The sequence below is a fragment of the Phytophthora ramorum genome, assembly GCF_020800215.1.
Source record: "Phytophthora ramorum isolate Pr-102 chromosome Unknown Phyram_PR-102_s0004, whole genome shotgun sequence".
Classification (NCBI taxonomy): Eukaryota; Oomycota; class Peronosporomycetes; order Peronosporales; family Peronosporaceae; genus Phytophthora; species Phytophthora ramorum.
In genome coordinates, this window is record NW_027150650.1 from 32,127 (window position 1) to 53,338 (window position 21,212).

General features: G+C 53.4%; 5 protein-coding genes across 5 annotated transcripts; 4 read left to right on the forward strand and 1 right to left on the reverse strand.

Annotated features, from left to right (window-relative positions):
- Positions 1-441: 441 nt before the first annotated feature.
- KRP23_4791 (Protein FMP42) lies at positions 442-2,506 on the forward strand (the record flags this gene model as incomplete). Its single annotated transcript, XM_067889791.1, has 5 exons — positions 442-935; positions 1,010-1,492; positions 1,551-1,668; positions 1,735-2,134; positions 2,226-2,506. The coding sequence occupies 5 exons, from the start codon at positions 442-444 to the stop codon at positions 2,504-2,506; spliced, it is 1,776 nt and encodes a 591-aa protein (XP_067746393.1).
- A 50-nt stretch (positions 2,507-2,556) lies between these two features.
- On the reverse strand, positions 2,557-6,629 carry KRP23_4792 (uncharacterized protein; the record flags this gene model as incomplete). The annotated part of the gene is made up of 4 exons (XM_067889792.1): positions 2,557-4,690; positions 4,767-5,689; positions 5,765-6,013; positions 6,069-6,629. 4 exons carry the CDS (start codon positions 6,627-6,629, stop codon positions 2,557-2,559), a joined length of 3,867 nt encoding a protein of 1,288 aa, XP_067746394.1.
- Positions 6,630-7,462: 833 nt separating this feature from the next.
- On the forward strand, positions 7,463-10,417 carry KRP23_4793 (uncharacterized protein; the record flags this gene model as incomplete). Its single annotated transcript, XM_067889793.1, has 4 exons — positions 7,463-9,068; positions 9,177-9,349; positions 9,420-9,773; positions 9,845-10,417. 4 exons carry the CDS (start codon positions 7,463-7,465, stop codon positions 10,415-10,417), a joined length of 2,706 nt encoding a protein of 901 aa, XP_067746395.1.
- A 1,181-nt stretch (positions 10,418-11,598) lies between these two features.
- KRP23_4794 (uncharacterized protein) lies at positions 11,599-12,252 on the forward strand (the record flags this gene model as incomplete). Its single annotated transcript, XM_067889794.1, has 1 exon — positions 11,599-12,252. The coding sequence occupies one exon, from the start codon at positions 11,599-11,601 to the stop codon at positions 12,250-12,252; it is 654 nt and encodes a 217-aa protein (XP_067746396.1).
- Positions 12,253-14,357: 2,105 nt separating this feature from the next.
- On the forward strand, positions 14,358-16,593 carry KRP23_4795 (Sodium/glucose cotransporter 5; the record flags this gene model as incomplete). Its single annotated transcript, XM_067889795.1, has 4 exons — positions 14,358-14,833; positions 14,898-15,010; positions 15,089-16,079; positions 16,158-16,593. The coding sequence occupies 4 exons, from the start codon at positions 14,358-14,360 to the stop codon at positions 16,591-16,593; spliced, it is 2,016 nt and encodes a 671-aa protein (XP_067746397.1).
- Positions 16,594-21,212: the final 4,619 nt, after the last annotated feature.

The following is a 21,212-nucleotide window of genomic DNA, read 5'->3' on the forward strand; positions in this document are numbered from 1 at the left end:
TGTGTAACTGTTCGGCCGGTGCGTCGTCGCCTGCCAGACCGAATACTTATGATGGTTACAGCAGGCTCCTGCCACCGAACGCTCCCGTCAACGCAAAGTCGGAGCGATGACGCGCTGCCGATACGCAGCAGTGCTCCCCACTAGGCCAGCGCTAAGTGCCGTGCTGATGTCTGCAAAGCCTGGGTCGGTTGGATGTCTGCCCATGCAGGCAGCCTGTTCGCCCTTCAAGTATACCATTCCACCGCGATTTGGGTTAATTCCTCATACATCACCTCTCACAGGTGCGTCCACTCAGTGGATGCAAATGAGCGAAGAGCTCCTCGTCGACGTGATGGCCCTCCATATTAAGTCTGCGCGACTACAACTCGCTTAACGGGAGTGATGGTCTACGAGGTTTCCGCTCCAAAAAGAGGGCCCCACGCATTCCGCGTGCTCGCTCCGATGCCGACGCAGCGCTACATCGCGCTGCAGATGCTGCAGGACCGCGCGCTCTGGGATCTCAAGGGCCCGCGCACGCGCCGCGCGTCCACTGCCGAGCTGCGGAGACGCAGCTCCATCGACTCCGTTCCCGTGGTGCACCAAAGCGCGCGCTGTGCGAGTACCCATCGACCAGCGGGGAAACTGGTGGAGAGCACGAGCGACTTGTCGCTGCTCGTCGCGTACGTGGACGCTCACATCGTCAATGAGGACGTGGAAGGGCAGTACAAGACGATACAGGTTGATGCTGGAGCTGTGACCAAAAGAGAGGAATCGCCACCGGAGGACGAGAAAGTTGAAGCTGAAGAGGTGAAGATGCTGGAGGAGGACGAGCTGCTGACGTACCGTGAAGCGGAACAGGGACATGGATTACAAGACAGGTGGCAGCTGTCCAAGGAGGTCATGTTCATGGTTTCGGCCTTCCTTGTGTTCTTCACGTCCGGGGGCCTCATCTTAGGGTAGAAGTTGCTGTTAAATTACTGTATTTTAGTAGTGGCAACTGACTCTGCATACTCGGTTGCTAAACTGGCAGGTTTGGTCCCGTGTATTCGACGCTCGTGAGGGAGAATCAGTGGGCGGAGCTCTGCACGGAAGAGGAACAACAGGAAGGTGCCGGTGGCATTCTGTGTTCCGCGCAGGAAATCCGACTACAATATGTGTTCTCGACGGGATTTCTGTGCCTTAGCGCAGCCAATGCTTTCTTTGGAGTGTTCCTGGATTTGGTAGGGCCTCGAGCTACCATTTTGCTGGGACTCACACTGTCGGCAGTAGGGAACTTCGCACTGTCGTTCGGGGATTCTCACACTGGGAGTGGAGCGTGGATCATTGCGGGGTATTCACTGGTGGGTGCGGGAGGAATGGGCGCGTATTTGGCGGCGTTCCAGATCCTCCAACTGTATGAAGTGCAAGGAGTCGTGTGCAGCACGCTATCCAGTTTGTTCAATTGCTCTGGGTATGTGTATATGTTGTTGGGGGTCCACGGCATCACGCGGTCGGTATTCTTCCGCGTCTACGGGTAAGATTGCTTCTCTGCAGAGAAATTGGCTTTGGTCCTGATATGTTGATTTGGGCAGCATTCTGGTTAGCGCGTGCGCTTTTGTCTGCATCTTGTTATTTCCGACGAACAACATCACGAGGCCGCGCGACTATCTCGCTATCCCTCTCTGCCAAGTTGAGAAGCCTCGGATCAAAGTAAGATTCGTAGTGTACTTGTGGATGTGGATTTGTACATCTGATCAATTTGTTGCTACACTGTAGACACCAATTGGTCTATTAGACGGCATGCGCGAAGAGCTCAAACGACAGGATTTGTGGTTCTTCGCTCTCTTGTTCGGATGGGTCTCGCTGATATTCGCGTTTGCTGGTGGGGCAATTCCAAGCTTGTTGGTGAAGCTTGCTGGTGACGACACCAGCTCCGCATCTCTCTTCACGGATGTCCTCTATCCAATTCTCGTGAATGGGACTTTTGGTTACTCTCCTATCGTCGGCTACGTCATTGATCACTACGGATTCAAAGTGATTTTCGTAGCCTGTATTGCCTTCGTGCAGCTCTTTATCGTGCTTCTACTGGTGCCTTCGCTTCGTGTACAGCTTGCCATGTTCTTTGTTTACGCGATGGCACAGACGTGTCTATATGCTTTGCAGTTCGCGTACATCAGTAAGTGGCTATATGCTGACGTTGCTCCTATGTTTGAATTATCCCTCACCTCTGTTATCCCACTTGTCATCGTTTTGTGTCTTTGCTGCAGTCATGTGTTTTCCTGCTGAGCTGTATGGCACCCTCCAAGCGTTCCTCGCAACGGTCTCTTTTTCGTTTGGCTTGCTAAACTACGTGATCAACCCGTGGACCCAGCTGTACTTCGACGGTGATTACACCACCGTACTCCTACTTCTCGGGCTGCCAACGGTTGTATTTTATGCGTTCATTCATGTAGTACAAGGGTGCGAGCACCATACCGTACCACACAAGGCAAGGGCGGAGTCTGTTGCAAGAGATTCATTCATCGAGGAAAGCACCAGGCTTCTATAGGCAAGGTCAGTTACGCATGCATGGGTACTGGCAATAACATGTATGTCAAATTAATCGTCGAAGTCTTCGCTGTACTCAGTGGGCCGCACGCCGACTTCCTCATCGTCTGAATATGCTGGTGACGATAACGCATTGGATGACCCCGATTGGACCAGCAAGTCACTGTCACTGAATGCGCTGCTATTGCCACCAGGGTCACTCCCATGCGAAGATATTTGGACAGTGAGGGTTTCTGCTGGCTCAGGCGGAATCATTTTCGTTGTCTCATCTGGTTCGTCTACGAGTGGTTCCGTTGGAAATAGTTTGTCCACGAATGCCATGAACTCGGATTTGCTCCAGCAGCTATCTCCATCCAAGTCGAAGGCAACCAGCAACACGCGTGCCTCGTACTCGGTCAGGATCACACCGAAGGACATGAACCCTTGAAGCAGTTCACGTACAGCGAGGCAGCCATTGCCGTCTGCGTCGAAGCGCTTGTACAAGTCGGCAGCCAGGTCTGTACGGCTGATCTTTTGGTGCTCGATCTGCCAGCTCTTGATGACAAGACGGAGAATTTCTTCAAGGTCTCGGGGTGGGAATGCCCATGAACACAACTCGCTGGTCGTGATCCACCCACTGTTATCCTTATCAAGGCTCGCCACAACGCGATCAATTGTGCGCAGGGAGATTGAACGTGCGCCTCCCAGCTTGGCACGTAGTGCGGTTTTGAACTCTGCTACGCGTATTTTCATCTGAACCGGTTCTCCTGCTCGAGCTGTGGTGACTTGCATACCTCCAGGTAGCTCGCTGAACCAGAGCATCAGACGCTCGGGGTCATCATTTTCGGAGCCCTTAAGAGCTGTGCGCATTGCTTCAATCACGACGGGGTCTTCGCCATCTTCAGTGTTCTCATACTGGGCGAACGTTAGCCATTCTTTGAGTGTGGTGACACCGTTGGCGTTCAAGTCAAGGAGAGCCATCATTTCGTGTGCTACTGAGGCGGCTGAGTATTGCGGCAAGGCTAAAACACCACACAGTTGAGCCAGCACCTCGTCTCCGACCATAGAAGGCAGATTTTGGCTTTCGAGAAACGTCTGCAATTCTTCTTGGTTGATTTTGCCGCTGTTGTCGCGATCGATTTGTCGAAACAAAGCTGTCAGGTTGTTTTTTCTGCGGCCAGGTGTCACCAGCGATGCAGAGAAGCCGCTGCCAGATGCCAGGTTATCCAGCAGAATTCGTAGCGCCTTCGCCTTTTTCGTTGCAATCTGCAGTGCCATCTGCGATGCAGTTGCTCGCCCGGGACTAGCTGCCAAATCGCCGTCAGCTAAACGCTTGGAACGCATTCGCAGCCAAATGAGCAGTTCGTCAAACGAGATCGATCGATCTCCATCGCGGTCAAGCCGCACAACAAGGCGAGCAATTTGTGCCCGCGTCACGCCAAGTCGCAGTCGTCCGAGAACACGCATAAAATCTTGAATCGAGCACCGTTGTTGGTCCTTCCGCTTGTACGCGGCTCCAAACACGAGGCGTACAGCATCTTCGATGTTCTCGGCCTGAGCTTGAGCTTGACTTACACGAGCCATGATCGCTTCCCTGATGCGGTAGCCCAGGAGACCAAGTTCGTCTTCGTCAGAAGATGAAGACGAGTGGGCAAGCACAAATGAAATGAACTCCGCTGCACCGACGGTGTCGCTTTCACGGTCTCCGATGAATAACTCCCGCAGCAGCGAGATGTTTTCGCTGCTGAGCTGAAGATTGAAGGACGACATGCAGGTCACCAATTCGTCCACATCCAGCTCCCCATTCCTATCCGCGTCGAATTCATAAAAGATGTGGGCCAGTGCATCACGGAATGCTCGGTAGTCAGTCGAAGATTTGCCCAAGACTGTCAGGAATGCCGTTGCTGATTCGTAAATCGCCGCTCTAAATGCCCGTACGGCCATGACTAACGCTTCGTCATCGTTTGCTTGGTCTTGATGCGAATTCGGAGATTGACCGGTTAGCATATTACCACCTGTATCAAGGGGATTGTTTCCTTTGCCACTTGCATCGGTGAAGCTTTCAAGCTTTGTGCCAGGAGACCGTTTGGTATCCGCTAATTCCACCTCTGTCTGCAGCAATTCGAAGCCTTGCATGAACTGCTCGAACGTCACGAGAAGCGGTTTGGATGGGGCCCCACACTTTGTGCGGATTAGGGTGATCAATCTGTACAACACGTGAAACAGTTCAGGTTAGTCTAAGCAGTCTTGGATGCGAGAGCGGATCAATTCGGCTGACGCACGCGCGAGTGATTTTGCGGTCAAGCCGCACCCCGAAGCTTTTAGCGCCGAGCCTCAACTCGGCGCGATCGAGGACGTCGTCCTTTCGGAGATCGATTTCGGAGAAGAGTGCGTGATAGTCCGTCCCCTTCGTTTTGTGAGCAAGTACGAAGACCCTGTGCAACTTGCGCCACGTTGCTACGAGGGCGTCAACGATCTCCTTCGAAGGTGAAGTCAACGGAGAGAGAGCGCTATCATTGCTCTGAATGGATTCAGGAGGTGACATGGCACGAGCAATGGCTTCCTCGCGCTGTTGCTGCTCCATGGCGGCCATCCACTGCCGCAGCTCCCCTTCACTTTGCGCCATCAGCAGCATCTCGGCTTCTTGTTTTCGTGATTCGACTCGATGCGGATATTCCTTCACGTGCACAAATCGTTTCCAGACGGCTTGTAGAAGTATTGCAGCATGGTTCTCCACTGCATATCGTTGGACTTGCAGGATGCTCTTGATACTGCGGAAGAACGCTTGGATTCGTCGTGCTGCTCGTTGCTTTCGGTTCTCGGCAAATTTCGAGATAAATGCCTCGTAGTCTTCTCGTTGGTGCCGCTTCAACACGCGCTGAAGAAAACGCTGCTTCTCCTCTTCAATGCGCTGAGCTTTGGAAACTTCTTTTTCCAATCGACGCTCACGCTCACGTTCTTCCCATGTTTTTAAGAAAACAGGCTTCTTCGGCGAAAGCGAAGGTGTCGGGGAACTTGGCGGACTCGCTAGTACCGATTCGGGAAGCAATGAAAAGCTAGAATCTCCCCGAGTCGGTGAAGCAGGCTGTTTCAAGTGATCTTCGGAGACTTTCGCGTCACCATTCTTCTCTAGCACGCGCTTGTACGTCGCAATTAGTAGATCCAAGTCGTCATTTTCCTTTTGTAGGCGTCGACGTTGGGCTTTCTGCATTGACATTCACGTACGATAAGGCTCCTATCAGCTTGAAAAAAGTTAAGAAGGAAGGCAATATGGGCATACCCAAGATTTGTTTTTCCTTGTCAGCTGCGCTCTCGTATCGGCCAAGACATGATGGTCGTCACTGTAGTGCTGGAGGCGTTGCGACAGGTTTTCCACACAGTGGTCGAGATACTGCGCCGAAAACTGGCACGTCTTGAAAGCTGTGAGGTGATCCTCGTGGATCTGGAGACCCTCATCATTATCCAGCTCCTGTTCGAGGTCACCGTACAAGACGAACTCGCGAAAATTGGCAAGACGTTCAACCTCCGACTGCGTATAGTAAACATGTTAAGCAGTGAACAATTCCAAGAGATTGACTACTTACGTGGAAGAAGAGCTGTCGGATGCTGGTGGATGCAACCAGTGACCATTCTACTGGGAGAAAAGGCTGCGTGAAGGCGAACGCTGGATCGGCAATGCTGGTCGAATCGTTCTCATCAATATCCTCCCCACTTTCAGAAGCTTCTTCTTGCCGACCGAACGCACCAACTCCTGCAGTTTTCGTCTTTTGTTTTAACCGCTTCTTCGTCCCGCGCGCTTTTCGCTTCCGACGCTGTCGGATCTCCTCACGAACGCGACGTACTTTTGGATCGGATGTAAAACTGCATTCGATCTGAAGACTCAACTGCGACATCAAGCCGTTCGCCTCGGAAGTTTGCAGTGGAAACCACAAGGCACCAGTCGTTGCTGAGTCTTGTGTTTTCTCTCTTGTCATGGGATCACTGCATTGCTCCTGAAGCTGATGCAGCGAGACGGACGCTTTACCAAGAAATACGTCGAATCCATTGTCGAAATGGTTCCAGAGTTGCAGCTCGACCCAGTCCACCACAGCGTGGAGATTGAATACCTCTCCCGATGGTCCCAAATGGGTCGAGGACGCCCACATTGCAGTGTACTTCCCACTTCGTTCTCGCTGTCGTCTACAGACCACCTCGTCACCCCCATCTCTGCTTTCCACCAAAATGATTCGCGACCTTCTGTCACCACTCACTCGCTGCGTCTTTGGATCGTTGTAAACAAGTCGGAGGAACGGCTGCAGATGAGAAGATGCCAGACCTGTGGCTGCCAAGGCGCGCACTTGTGTAGCTGTCCACATTTGCTGCTGGTTTAGTATCTCCATGTTGGAACGAGTGAAGTGACCGTCTACCAAGATCCGCTCTCATGACGGTGGTCGAAACGCCCGTCGCGTCCGAAACAGGAGGGACTGAACATTCGCAGGTGGCGAAGGTGGCGAAACGAACCGGGATGGAGAAAGCTCATGGGCTTCGCCAGCCATCGCCACCGATGTCACTTGGCAACACGAAAGCGATGAAAAGAGGCGGTCGAAAGCAAGTGAGCCATGCTGCTGTGCCATCTCGCGGGGCTTTCAGTGCTCAAATGCTGCGACCACCAAGTACACCAACGTTCTCGACGGACAGTCCACTACAACCAGAAGACGATGGAGATTTCTCACGTGAAATGTTCGACTACTTGTTTGTAACTTCTCGCAGGGAACCGAGCGAAATAGGGAACCAAGCTCTGTCGCCTCCGCCACCTCCTCCACCTCTTCCTCATTCAAGCAGCACTCGACGCCCGATGATACCTAGGCACGCAGCGTCAATCTCAAGTAAGCAAGGCTTGTCCAGGACCGTAGGTGGCGCCAAGTTGAAGGCTGTCAGTCCACAGTCGACAAAATCAAACAGCGAGGATCAATCGGCCAACCACAGCGCGGACAAGCCGATGCCCAGTGTGCACCCGATTGAGACGTTGTCCAAGAAGCTCCGTCAGCAGGCGATGGAGTTGACGCACGTGTACGAAGAACTGGAGAAACAGAACCTGCAAATTGACGCGTACAAGCAGCAGATACAGGACCAGAAGCTGCAGCTGGAGCAACTTCGTGCGCAGCGAAGGAAATCGATCGATGGCAGTTCGAGAGCACCGACAAGCTCGCGAGCTACAGCGTTGGAACAGCAGAAGCGTGCGACCCAAATGATGATCGGTACGCCATCTACCGGTGCTTCACTTGGCCAAAAGCGAGGAGAGCTCGAGCGTAAGGTGAAGGAGGCTGAAAAGGAGAAGAAGAAGTATGAACTCGCGGCGAAGCGCATTGAGAAGGCTTTGGTGGAGCTGCAAGTGTTTCAAAACGATCGGATGGGGAAGCTACTACCGCCGGACGGGGTCTCCGACGACGAGGTGACTGCCTCAGGTGATCTGGAGAGTGTCCTAAACGAGCAACGGGCCTATATCCGCGTTCTCGAAGAAGCAGTTCACCTGAAAGCAACGGACTTTGAGGTCACAGGGCACGAAGAGCTGCTTATCGTGCTTGCTGAGCTGCGGCACACAATCTATGAGCAGGAGAAGGATGTCGAGCAAAAGAGTAAGTTGGTATTGTCCATCCAGGAGCAGCTGGAACACGAGCAACAGCAACATCTCATGGCCAAGAACCTCGTTACCACCGCTCAAAAACAGCAAGACGAGATGGCTCAACGCTTTCACGAACAGGAATCCGCGCTGCACACCCAGATCGATGAAGTGCGACTGCAATTGCAGCAAAACGACAGCCGTCGTATGCAGCTGGAGGGTGTTTCAAACAGCGCACAACGCACAGAAGAAGCCCTGCAGAGCCGCTTAGCAGCAGCTACGAAAACGCACAACCTGATGGATTCCAAGCTTGAGGATGCTGCACGGAAGATCAAAGCGCTTCAAGAACAGCTAGACGCGACCTCGACGAAGTATGCGGAGTCCAAGCAGCAGAGCGAGAGTTTGCTGGACGCGTGTGCTAAGAAACAGTCACACCTCGACGAAGTGAATGCACTGCAAGAGGAGCTGCTTGGGTCTGTGGACAAATATGTGGCCAAGGCGAAGAAAGCGCGGGACAAAGTGGGGCGGCTGGAAGTTGAGCTGCAAGCGTGTAAAGAGAAGGAGGCTCTGGTTCAGCAGCAAGTGATCGATGCGGCTCAGTCGTCAGATGGAAGGATTGAAGCCTTGCAAGCGAAGGTTGACGCAGCAGAGCGCCATGGTCAAGAAGTGCAGACGAAATGCGCTGCTCTACTGAAAGAGAAGAAACGCTTGGAGAACACGCTGGCAGAGGTGCAAATGAGCTTGGAGGGACAAGTCCAGGAAAATAGCGAACAACTACAGGAGATCGCAGCAAAGCAGCAAAACTGCCATCAAGTGGAGGAGGCGGTAGCAGAATTGGAGGCAGCTCTATCGACAGCGCTGCGTATGATGCTGAACAAGCCGGTGGAGACCTCTGAGCGACAAGGGATTGGCGACGATGACGAGACCAGCGCAGACACAGACGAGCATGCGTTCCTACTGGACCACTCGGTGCTCTTGGAGCTACGTACGTGTTGCCAGGCACTAACCACGCTCACAACGGATAATAATGGGTCGTCGTCACAATGCTCTTCGCTGTGCCCCTCTTTTCCTGAATTGATCGCTCGAATGGCAGCAATCGGCGAGAGAGCGCAAGTTGAAGTCAACCGAGCTCTTGCTTCCTGGGCAAGGGAGCGCACCAACCTTGTAGAGGCATGCTCCATGTTGGATGCCACCGCAAAAATGTGTCAGGACGAGATGAAGAAACGCCACGACGACATTCGAGACCACCGACAGCAGCTAATGGAGGTGAGAAGCGAGCTCACATGGTAGGCAGGGAGGGTACTATCGCTTCACTAATTCTTGCTCGTGTGGCTAGCGCACATCGGAGGTTGAAGCGCTTGCGATGCAGATACAGACTTTAGACGAACACCTTCGCCGCGCCGACGCAGAATGCGAAGCGTACCATGCACTTGAGCAGCACGCAACCAACCAAGAGAATGCTTTGCAAGCGAAGCAAGCGTTGATCCGCGATCTGTCTGCTGAAAATGACCGGCTAGTTGCAGTCGAGAATGCGTACTCGGTTCAAGTCGCAGCTAATGCGAGGCATTCCGAGCAACTAGAAGACCAACAAGAGGCGATGAAGGAGCAGAGGCAATACGGTGATGAGCTGGAGCGTGCGCTCGAAAACGCAGCTACCTTTGCTGAGCAGCAGAACGAGTGCAATCAACAGGTTCGCGATAGCCCCTTCCTATCGATGGCTAGTGCAGAGTTTTGACCGTATGGATCGTTGCTATTCTGCAGCTCAGCGCGCAGCTTGCGCAGCTGGAAAGCTCTAAGCGAGAGCAGGTTGACTGTGTTAAGACGCTGGAGGTGCAGAATTCAGCGTTCTCGAGTCGGTTCATGGCGCTGGTTAAGCACTACACGTCCTTCTTACGCCCCAGTGCAGCAACCGACCGCAGGCTTCAAGACCACCTCAACCTCTTCGATTCGGAGCTCCAGAATGGCGACGTCCTCGGTCTCATTCAGCAGTTCCCAGCTCTGATGGAAGCATACATCTCCATTTGCAGCAGGAACCCCCAACAAGACCGACCCAGCAGCTCACGAGTACCACCAAATAGACACAGCAAACTCTGTGTCTCCACCACTTTCAGGAGGAAGGAGCCCCAACAATTGATCAAGGATATCGAAATGGCTACATCCACATGGCATTCACCAGCACAGGAGGCATCTCCCCCCAAGACCTCGTCCTCACCGTCTTCACCATTGGAAATTGCACTAACGAGGAGCTGTGAGGAGGCGCAATTGGCGGAGAAGCTGGAGCTCATCCGAGGCACTTTCCGGTGCTACAAGAACGACCTGGAAACGGACCGATAACAGGGCCATGCCGGTAGTCTACTAGTGAAGGTATGCTACACGTAGCTTTGCGCCGTTAATGCTGTTGCACTGTTCAAATTAGGATGGGCATCTAGCCGCCATTGCTTTCGACTATAGTACCGGTACTGCCCTTAATGCGTCTAGCTATGGTGGTGCGTGGCCATTGAACTCCCAGAGCGCGCGGTCTTGCGCACTGGTGCGATATCGCAAAATGCAAAATGCGGAGACCATCACTCCTGCCAAGTGGTCCCACTTCGAGTTGGTGTCGCGCAGATTTGATATGGCGGGCCATCGCCGTCGAAGCGTTCGGCGCGGTAATACATCCACTCAGTGGACGCACCCGTGATATATAATATGTGAGGAATTAACCCAAATTGCGACTAAAACCAATTGATACACTGACATTCGACGAGCGCTCACTTGGCGTCGAGCCAAAGCGAGTAAAGCATATGCGGCGGGACGTCTATTTGTCGAGACGAGATGGCTTCGGCAGCATCAGCACTGGCACTTAGCGCTGGCCTAGTGGGGAGCACTGCTGCGTATCGGCAGCGCGTCATCGCTCCGACTTTGCGTTGACGGGAGCGTTCGGTGGCAGGAGCCTGCTGTAACCATCATACGTATTCGGTCTGGCAGGCGACGACGCACCGGCCGAACAGTTACATATCGAGGATGGCAGTCCGGCATGTTTCAGCTGCGACTTCCAGCAGTCTAAACGCCGCGAGCTGGCAAACTGCCTCATGGCTGTCGGTGTCGACGACATCTTCCATCTGCTGCAGCCATCCGCACCGGTGCAGACAAGGTGAGCGAGACCGCGGCGCCGTGCGTGCGTGTTTCTGCTCTTCTTGGCGTTCGCGACGTCTGTGCGACAGTCGCGGTCGGTGGTCGCAGCGATTCGCTATCGCCACCATCCGACGTGCCGGGTACACTGTACCGATCCACATCGCTGAAATTCGTCCGTACCGACTGACGCCCTTTCGAGTAAAACCTCGCCTCCGTCCGCTAGAACCTCGCGACTCAGGCGGACGAGTAGCGGACGAGTAGCGGACGCACGCCGCCCTCGGAATGTGAGAGAGCCTTTCGTGGAGCCCGGGCGGTCCGCATCTACCCAACGTCGCTCATTCCGTCATTCCGTCCGCAGGAGCGCAAGTGCGTCGCACCCACCCACCCAGTGGCAGCGAGCAATGAATTCTCCTCCGAGCTGCGCGCCACGAACCGGCAGCCTCCGCCAGCAACTGCACCCTACAACACCAGCAGCACGTGACCACCTTGCCGGTGCTCCGGCCAGCCTCGACCAGGCCATGGCCGAGGAGCCCGAGCCTTCTTCAACTGAAGAGGAAGACTACAGCAGCACTAGTGCCAGTAGCTGCAGCAGCCCATCCTCCACCGCCGCCAAGAAGTGCGTGAGCTGGTCCACCATCACCGTGCACGAGTTCGGCGTCGGGCTGGGAGGCAGCGCCGTGTCCAACAAGGGCGGCCCGTCCATCGGCCTCGCGCAGACGCCCGAGTTCACGTGGACGACCAAGGTGGGCGAGATGGCCGAGCGCGTCGAGGGCGTGCATCGCTTCTCGCCCAACCAGCGCATCCGCCTGCTGCAGGCCGCCGGGATCCCGGATGGCATCATCACGCGCCACGCGCGGGAGACCAACATCATCCTGGGCTCGCGCCGCCGTTCAACGACCAGCTGGGACGACGACGAGGAGACCGAAGAGGAGGAAGAGGAGGAGGGCAAGGACAAGGACTCGCCCCGCAAGCGCAGCGCAGATCAGGCGATGCTGCAGCGTCCGTGCGCTGTCTATTTGCGGCGGCCACGCATGATTCCGGTCAACTACGTGTAGTTGTGGTGCCGCTCGCGAGCAGGACCACCGGCGTTCTGGCTCGCTGCCTCTATCTTTCACTGCTCCGCTGCAGCGTATTCTGCCGGGCCCGAAGGTTTTAAATTATTCGAGATGACATGTACAAGAACTGAGGTTCTACGACGGCGCTGGCGCTCTGCCAACCGAGAGACACCAGTAACGAGTAGAAAGTCGAGCAAATAGGGTGCGACGGTCGGGACCACGGGCTGCAGATAGCTGTCTGTGCTCCCAGTGTACGAAGTGCACATGCAACCAGGGGCGTCCACGCCCTACCATTTTTATACAATTGATCAATGCAACGAAACTGCTGAGTTTATCCATTGTCTTGCTTGCTTTGCGAGGAGATCTGAGGTCTTTTTAAGGTTGCTTGGGCGAAACCTCTCCACGCAACCACAACTGGCTTCGACAAAGCTAGTCAATGAATACAGCGCCTCTCGCCATACCAAGAGCTTCTGACCAACAGATCGGAACAACCAACATCCGAACAGCCAATCATCCAAGCAACCACCAACCTCCAGCGGCGATGGACAACGCAGCAGGTGTCTTCCCAGGGGAGGTGATGACAATAGCTTGGCTTCTGCATCAAGGCAGCAGGAAACACAGTTGAAAGTGAAAAGTGCAGAAGAGAGAAGGCACCTTCGAGTCTGCAGTGCTTGCTCGCTGAACTCCAGGGACACGGCCCAGGATCTTCTCACGGGCAGCGTTGCTGGAGGTGTCGCCATTCGCTGTCAGCCCCAGCCCCATCCCGATCTCGCGCTCTTGCACTGCCATTCAGATCCTGCAGTTTAACAGCTACTCGACCGCAGCGGTTGCAAGCGCAATGGCACGATGCATCAGTCGTTTAGTCTTCGGTGCGTCGTCCGCGCTGAACGGGGCAGACGCGACCGGAGACTTTCGCCTGCTCGCGGCGATCCCACTGACGTACACAAAGTGGACCACAAAAGCGCTTTGGATGGCCAGAGCTCTGGTACGGCGGTGCACGCACTGGCCTCGAGCTCCAGCCGCGAAGCACAATTCTGAGCTTGAGCTTGACGGCGGTGTGTGCCTCTCACGCGCTCTATCCTGCACAGTGCAGGCTGCACTCCGAAACGTCTTCAAGCGCCTCCTGCTTTGCTCCGCCCACATGGTGGTTTCGAACTGCAATTGCGATGCGATGTGTAGATAGATATGCGGGCCACCAGCTTAGTCACGTCGCTAACTGCGCGCTCGCCGCTTGCTACATGTATTCTTTTGTAGCTATTCGTACATGCGCGTCCAACGTAGCATCCAATACTGGCTACGCCAGCAATGCAGACAGACACAAGGCAAGCACGTTTGACAAGGCACGACGGCAGAGGTTACACTGCTTCACCGCGCTCAAAATTCACGCCAGCGTTCTCTTCGTCTTCTTTGTTTCTCCTCTTCGCCCACCTCACCGCCTCTCGTCCACTTACAAACACTAGCACGGCACACGTCGCAGTGTTAATGAGACGTACCCCAGTGTACCTGGGGTACGCTCCGGTCGCCCAATCAGGTGCCATCCAGAATCACAAAGGAAATTTTCACAATTTTGCTAGGCTTCAACGACAAGCAGTTGCTAACCTAGCTCTATCACATGAGAAGAGAAGTGAGGACTCTGGTCGAAATTATCCTAACGAAGAACCAGGCATTCAGTGCACCATGTCATTCTTACAGAATCGTGTGGCAACGCAACGTTGTGTTTCTATTTGATAGCGTACCGAGAGGGTCTTATTTTTATCCTAGAATCCTTGATTTTTATATTGTTTTTGTCGTTCTTGCGACCACGTGAATTGGAGACTGCAGTGGTTCGTCCCACCACGCAATAAAAAAAACGAATGTTGAATCACCGCTGCGAAGATCAATTCGACCACTGTTAGGATCACTACTTCCACAACCATTGAATTTTGTTAGGATCACTACTTCCACAGCCAGTGAACTTTGCGCTCGTACCCGCCAAAGTGCAGCTTCAAGCACAACTTCAAGCCCACCCCCAGACTAAGCATTTCGCCGGCGTAATCTTTTCAGCGGTACACTGTACCATATTTATAACCACATGGTATCCCCTCCAAAACCGATCTCAGTTGACCATGGAGTTCCCTGGAGTAGACATGAGCCCCGTGGTGGCGCTCGGCTCGCTGGACCTGGCGCTGTGCGTGGGCTACCTGTCCTCTGTGTTGTTCGTGGGTCTCTTCTTCACTTTCCGGGAGCAACGCGCGAGAGAGAAGCTCCGTCTGACGCGTCTGCACCACCAGGCGCTGGTAGACGCTGGAGCCCGAGACCACACAAACGCCTCTCACAACCACAAACCGGCCAATAACGACCACGTTCTCGAGGAATATTACCTCGGGGGACGTCGCATCCCTTGGTACGCGCTGGCGGTGGCCGATGTGAGCTCGTATATCGACATCTCCGGCACGATGATCAATACGGCGCTGGTCTACGCGCTGGGCGTCAAGGGCATGTACATCGAGATCCGCGGCGGTCTGTGTCTGTTCCTGGCTTTTCAGTTGGCGTACACTGGCAAACTGTCACGTCGCTGTCCGGTCAAGACGAGAGGGGAATGGTGCGTCGAGGCAGGAGGAGGCGAGCGTACTTTGTGCTCACGTAGTGCTGTTCAATGGATGCAGGATCAAATTTCGCTTTGGCACTCGATTGGACGCTGTGCTGCTTCGAACCACCATCGCGGTTACATCTTTGACAAGTGGTGTACTTGCAACCACGTATTTTGCCGTGGGTGGAGGTGAGCAGCGATTTTGTTGATGCGTATAGTGGCTTGGTGGTTCACATTAAGGAATCGTGTTTCATGTGGTGATAACAGGAAAATTCTTCACAGAGTTTGTGAAGCTGCCAGAGTGGGGCGGGCTGCCGTCGGAGTTCTGGGCGGCGGCTCTGTTGATGGTGGTGGCGATGCTGTACACTGTCGCATCCGGCTACTCCACTGTTGTGTACACTGACGTGTACCAGAGTGTGTTCATCTTCACTTCGTTCATCATCGTTGCTGTCATGGGCTTCATGGTACAGCTCCCAGACCAGTTCTCGGTGTTTCTTCCAGGGAAATCGATACGGGACGAGCCCAAGTACATCCAAGTGAACACCACGCGAAGTGCGTGGGTATCTGCAGTGCCGCCGAGCTCGCTTGACTTACCTGATGAGGCCTCCTACTCCATGTACAACTCGTTCAGTCTCATTCTGATCTCGTATTCGTTGCTGCAAATGATGCGCTCTGCGTCCGGTCCAGCTGGTTCTGGTCTCCAAACCGTGCTCGCAACCAAGTCGGAGCGTGAAGTGCGATCGCAGACGTTCCTGGCCATGCTGTTCCTGAGTCTGCGATGGGCTTTCAGCGGTGGCATTGCTGTGATGGGTATCCATTACTCGATGCAGCATGTGGGCGTGGTGGTGGGCCCGGAGCGTGTGGTACCGATCGTGATTGACAAGGTGCTACCCGTTGGCCTGAAGGGCTTTGTGCTGGCGTCGCTGTTAGCGGCAGCACTTACCACGTTCGACACGACCATCAACAGTTCATCATCGTACTGGACCGTGGATATCTACCAGGCGCTCATCAACCAGAAGGCGTCTGAGAGGCAGCTATTGTGGCACGCTCGCCTGTCGTCCGCATTTGTGATGTTGGCTGGTCTCTTTCTTTCGCTAGATGTGAGCACAATCAACCGCATTTGGGGTTTCATGACCATTGCCATGGCAGGAGGTCTCATATGGCCATTCTTCTTTTCCTGGTACTGGTCACGCTTCAATGCGTATAGCTGCCTGTTTGGAATTTGCTCGGGGTACATCGCAGCGTTCGCCATTTTCATGTACGTTTTCGTGGGTGTTCAGCTTTGTCTGGGACCTACACGGAACTGACTATGTTGTTTCTCCAATGCGTTATACAGCTTCGCCCCGCTTCTCGAGGAGTTCCGAGCCTTCGTGATCACGTCGTCGATTTCCGGCGCCATCTCTGTTACCGTGTGCCTGCTGACGCGACCCGAGTCTGACAAAGTACTTCGGCGGTTCTACCGCTTTGCTCGGCCACCAGGTGCCTGGCACAAAATCAAGCACATCTGCTTCACGCAGGAGGTGATCTCCGAAATCGACTCGGAGAACCATGCCGATTTGGCGTGCACGGGACTGATTGTCATCGCGCAGTTGGCGCTGTACATCCTCGCGGTGAGCGTCGTGGCCAAGGCGTGGACGCAGAGCCTCGTGCTTGCAGGCGTGCTGGTCGTCACGCTTCCCCTTATCTATTTCAAGTGGTACGTGAAGCTGAAAGACCGCCCTGTGGGTCTCCGCAAGGAGGACATGAACGCCTCGCTGCTGGGCCCCGCGTAAGCATGAACCTCAAAGTGCAAGGCGTGCCATTTTTCAAAATGTTTTCACGCAATAATTGAAGATACTTTACGATCGACACCTGCATCGTTTCATTCGTGTCGGTGACACACAACAATGCGCGACAGCAGCTCGTCTGCTGTTGTCGGATGGCGGAAAAGTATCTGGCCTCGCACGCACACTGCGCGTACATGTTGGTCGCTCTAGCGTCCAGACTAGCTTGCGTTGAGTGAAAGTATCCGCTGTGGACAGTTGCGCGTGTGTGCAGCCCCACGAGCGGAGGCACTGGCCCCGACTAAGACCCCAAACTAAAGGCAGTAACGAGTCTGCATTGCAGTGCAGGTTGCGGTGTAGCGTCCAGCCCAGCGGACGAGAGGCGAGAGGCAAAGTTGCTTCGTGTGTAACTAACCGCCCGAAAGACGCGCGAGTGGCGAACGCCAAGCTGCGGCATTTCACCGATCTCACGATTGGACCCGCTCAAAAAGACAGTTCAGGTCAATGACTCGCGGCGCTCACAACGAGCGAGACAGCCGGTCGACCAATCCAGTGGACAGCTAACGCGGCGGGCAGCAACTACTATACTTTGAAGCAGCAGTGAGCCATGCATTGCCTCGATGCCCAGTGCCATCCGCAGTCCGCGCTGACTGCAAGGCTGCTACTACCTGCTCCACAAAGACACGACCAGCGAACTGGTACGCTGTACCCATTGCACTAGGCGGGACCCAAGCGGACATACACATCAGCGAGTGAGCAGTTAGCGCGCCAGGTCGCTGCCAATGCTGCAAGCAGCGAGCGTCTCCGCCTTGCAGACTAGCTGGTACTGTAGTGTCTGCAGTCCTCGTGCTGTGTGGGCTGTTAGTCAGTCGCTGTCGCGAGTCCCGATGGTGGTGTGCTGGTTGGGGGCGGTTTTTTTTCATGCTTTCATCGGCTATTTTTTATTGCGTGCATTTTCGGTTTCTTTTTATTCCCCGCCAGCTATTTTCCATGCGGAGGGTGATATTGTATGCCACCGGTGTTATTGTATGCCACCGGCTAAATTGTATGTCAGATTTTAACACAAGATTTTTTTGGAGAGGTGGGTGGAACAACTCCTTTTTTCTAGTGTTTTCTGTTTTATCTTCTTTTTCTGAGTTTTTTGCTTTGAATGAAATGCAGGCATACAAATGTAGACGCGGTAGTGCACACACTACTTACCGATCAGCTTCGAACAATGATGTGCCCCATCCGAAACGAGTAGTTGATCATAGTGGCAAGCTCTTCAGCCTCATATTCTTCCTCTTTCTTAATTTCGTGAAAATCCACATCCCAGTGATTGTTCCGACGAAGTCCTGACTGATTTCAACACCATCGTCACCTGTGTTGGTCCAGGTTCCCAGAACACTCCAGTTGATAACACTCGCGGGCTTATCAACCAATCTCTTGATCAGTGCGGTCATACTATATTGTGACCTCCTGAGACCGTCGCGTTCCAGACACTTAGCTTTCTTTCGAGGACGCCCAGGCGGTCTACGAGTTGGCAAACCCCGGAGCATTGCGCTCAAATCCACTGCGTCCACTAGTTTTAAACAAGCTAGTACGTGTGCGCACAGCCATCCAGATTGGTAAAACGACTTGCAGTCGCATTTGAACTTTTGGCGAATTGTCTTGATTTCATCCACACACCAAGACAGAGAATCCCAGTTATGCTCAAACGACACTCGCTCGAGAATTGTCACGCGGTGGAGAGATAGATATCGAAGCTGAACGTTTTCGATCTTCTCGTGTGCTCTCATAATTCCGCCGAGAGAACGCTTATACAGCTTTGTTCGTGCTGTATCGACGTTAAGACCGTGCACGTTGTCATCTTGAACCACGTAGTAATCAGCGCTGAAGTAGTACTCGCCGATGCAAAGGATTGCTCGTTTCGATTTTCCTCGGTGCTTCGGAAAGTGGTTCTCATGAGCACAAAGGTTCATTGCGGCTTGGAGTATCTCTGCTCCGACCGGGCCACTTGCGTAGTGACATATGATTTCCGAGCCAAAGTCCATGGCGCATTGCGTTAGAATTCTTGGCAACGTCCCGGCTAATACATGGCCAGTAGCAGCGCGAAGGTGCATGACACTACTTGCTTTGATGGCGTGATGATGGGACTCTATTGGGTTTTGGTTGGGCACGATCCCAGGCTCGTCACTGGCTGTGTAGAACCACAGATCCCACGGATCAACGAGGTATTGGTCCTCTAACCAATGAGCGTATTCCGTTTCCCCTAGAGCAGCCCAATTCGATGTTACCAGGTTAGATAGTGCTTCGAATTGGTCGAACGACCGCGACAGACTCAGATAGTCGAGCTGCGGCTTGATGATGTTCTCGTAGCGGTCAGAGTCTGTTAGAAGGCTCTTCTTTCGTCGAGCATTTCGATCCAAATGTGGCCAACAGTTCAACAGCTTAATGTCCGGCCACACCTGGCGGAATGCATTTGCAATCTCCAAAGAATGATCCATTGATCCAAACTGTACGTCCAGGATTCCCCCGAAAAATTCCTTGGTGCGATCCTTGACGACTGTAAAAAGTCGAACGTATGCGTACGCGGTCTCAGTCCGAACGAACATGAACGCAGCCGGGTAAAACTTTTGCTGATATTGGTGTGTTGCAGTATATCTCACTCCATATGTTCCGAAGGAGACAAGGGTCCAACCACCAAAATGAAGCTTGTACGTTCCATCGGTGGCCATGAGTACTTCTTTCCGTTGGCCCAACAACATGCGAGTAACCGTTCGAAATAATCGCCTCGATGTGAAGATAACCCCCACGGAAGTCTGTCCAATCTCCAATGTGTCCGTAAAGATGTCTAAAACGAGCAGTTCGTTCTGGTATTGCAAGGGCTGGTGGCTAACCCGGAGCGCGTCATCCTCCACAAAGTACCTCATATCCTTGAAAAATGTGGTCTTGGTAAAGCACATTCTTGGCGATGCCCACTCCATGATGTCTGCATATGTCGTAATGTCAAAATCACCTCGCTTTCGGAGTTTATGCGCTCGGTTTTTCAGTTGTGTAACTGAAGGCAGCAAAGTCAATGTATCTTCATTGTCGATGTACTTTGTTTGCAGTACTGACGCGGGCCCTGACCACCAAGAAGTAGGTTGTCAATCTCCGAAAGGAACGGCTTGTGGATGCCAGTGCGCTGCGCCATCACAGCCACTTTTGCGGTAGTGTGAATCCCACTTCGAAAAAGGCGAAACTGTCCGTTGCGCTCTTTCTTAATTCGAGCTTCTGCAGTGCAATCAACATGAGTTGTACACGACAATCGCGTGGAGAAGCGACCGTTGCCGGTTACAGAAAATCGAGCGTTCTCCAACCCGTCGAGCTGCGCCCGGGCTTTGGCCTTCGTTATGAATGTGACTGGGTGAACAAACTCTTCTCGACTGTGAGGTATGCTGGATCCGGATTCCAAGCTCGCTACGAGAGATACACCTTCGTGTTCTTCACCACCACTCGCGTACGAATAATTGCTGTCACTAGCCGATAGTTCAGCAGCACTTGCGCTTGTATGGCTCTGCAACAGTTCATTGCCGCTGCCACTGCTTCCAATTGATGCAGGTGGTTGTCGTCGCGGGATACTTCACATGCAAAGTCCTCGCTTTCGCTGGATGACGAAGCTATCACAGGTTGGCTAGTCGGAGTCGGTGTACTACCATCTTCACTCGCACTTTGGAGCAATGGCGAGGGTACAGTGGTAGAAGGTTGAGTCGTGGGAATGTCGCTGCTGCTTGACGACAGTGACCGCCGTGAACTACTTTGAGCATCACTGACACGGGGCGGTGATGGCGAGGGTACGGCCGTCGCCGGTTGAGTGTTGGGGAAGTCGCTGCTGATAGCTGACAGCAACCGGCGGGAGTGCCTTCTTCGAGCTCTACGCGAGCGCATGGAGCCTAGCGGGTCACAACAAGCGGGGCAACTTGACAGCAAGGGAAGAAGCGGAAAGCTGATGTGGTGGGAGGCTTCTGTTGTGGCTGGATCGGTTGGAACTTGAGCGGTTAGTCTATAGGAAGACTGCTTTGAGGCTAATTTGAAAGTGAGCAAGCCTCCAACGAGAGAACACAAACGCATGTTAACGAGCGTGAGCAGCCGACGGAGACGTCAGCTGCAAAGGCGCTCTATATTGGAAGGATAGCGCACGAATGTCATTTGTTTTCAGTTATTGAGCTTCAGAAAATTCTTTGTGGTATATTATCCGGATTTAGTAGAAACCGCATTGTAAGCAGCACAGATAATTTTTTAACTCCAGAAAGAAATTTGACTTAAACATTACTACCCTACAATGTACTGAAACGAACAAAATGAAATTTGCAATGAATGAAATTTTCTGGCTACAACCCAATCAGAATCAATCGCTATCCTCAGATTCGTCGTCGCTTGATTGGCTATAATAGCCTGCAAGATTTGGGCTTGGCGTGGTGGAGTTGAAGTTGTCGACGAATTCCGGTGTCCTTGGTCGGCGCGGCGATGGAAAGTGTAATGGGTCTGCTTAGACCCACTACTTAAGCTTACACGTGTGCGCACGTGTAGGAGGAAGCGTAGGAGTAATTTACTCAAGTTCAGTATACTTGTATCCGCAAGTATACTTAAACCAAGATAAATGAACC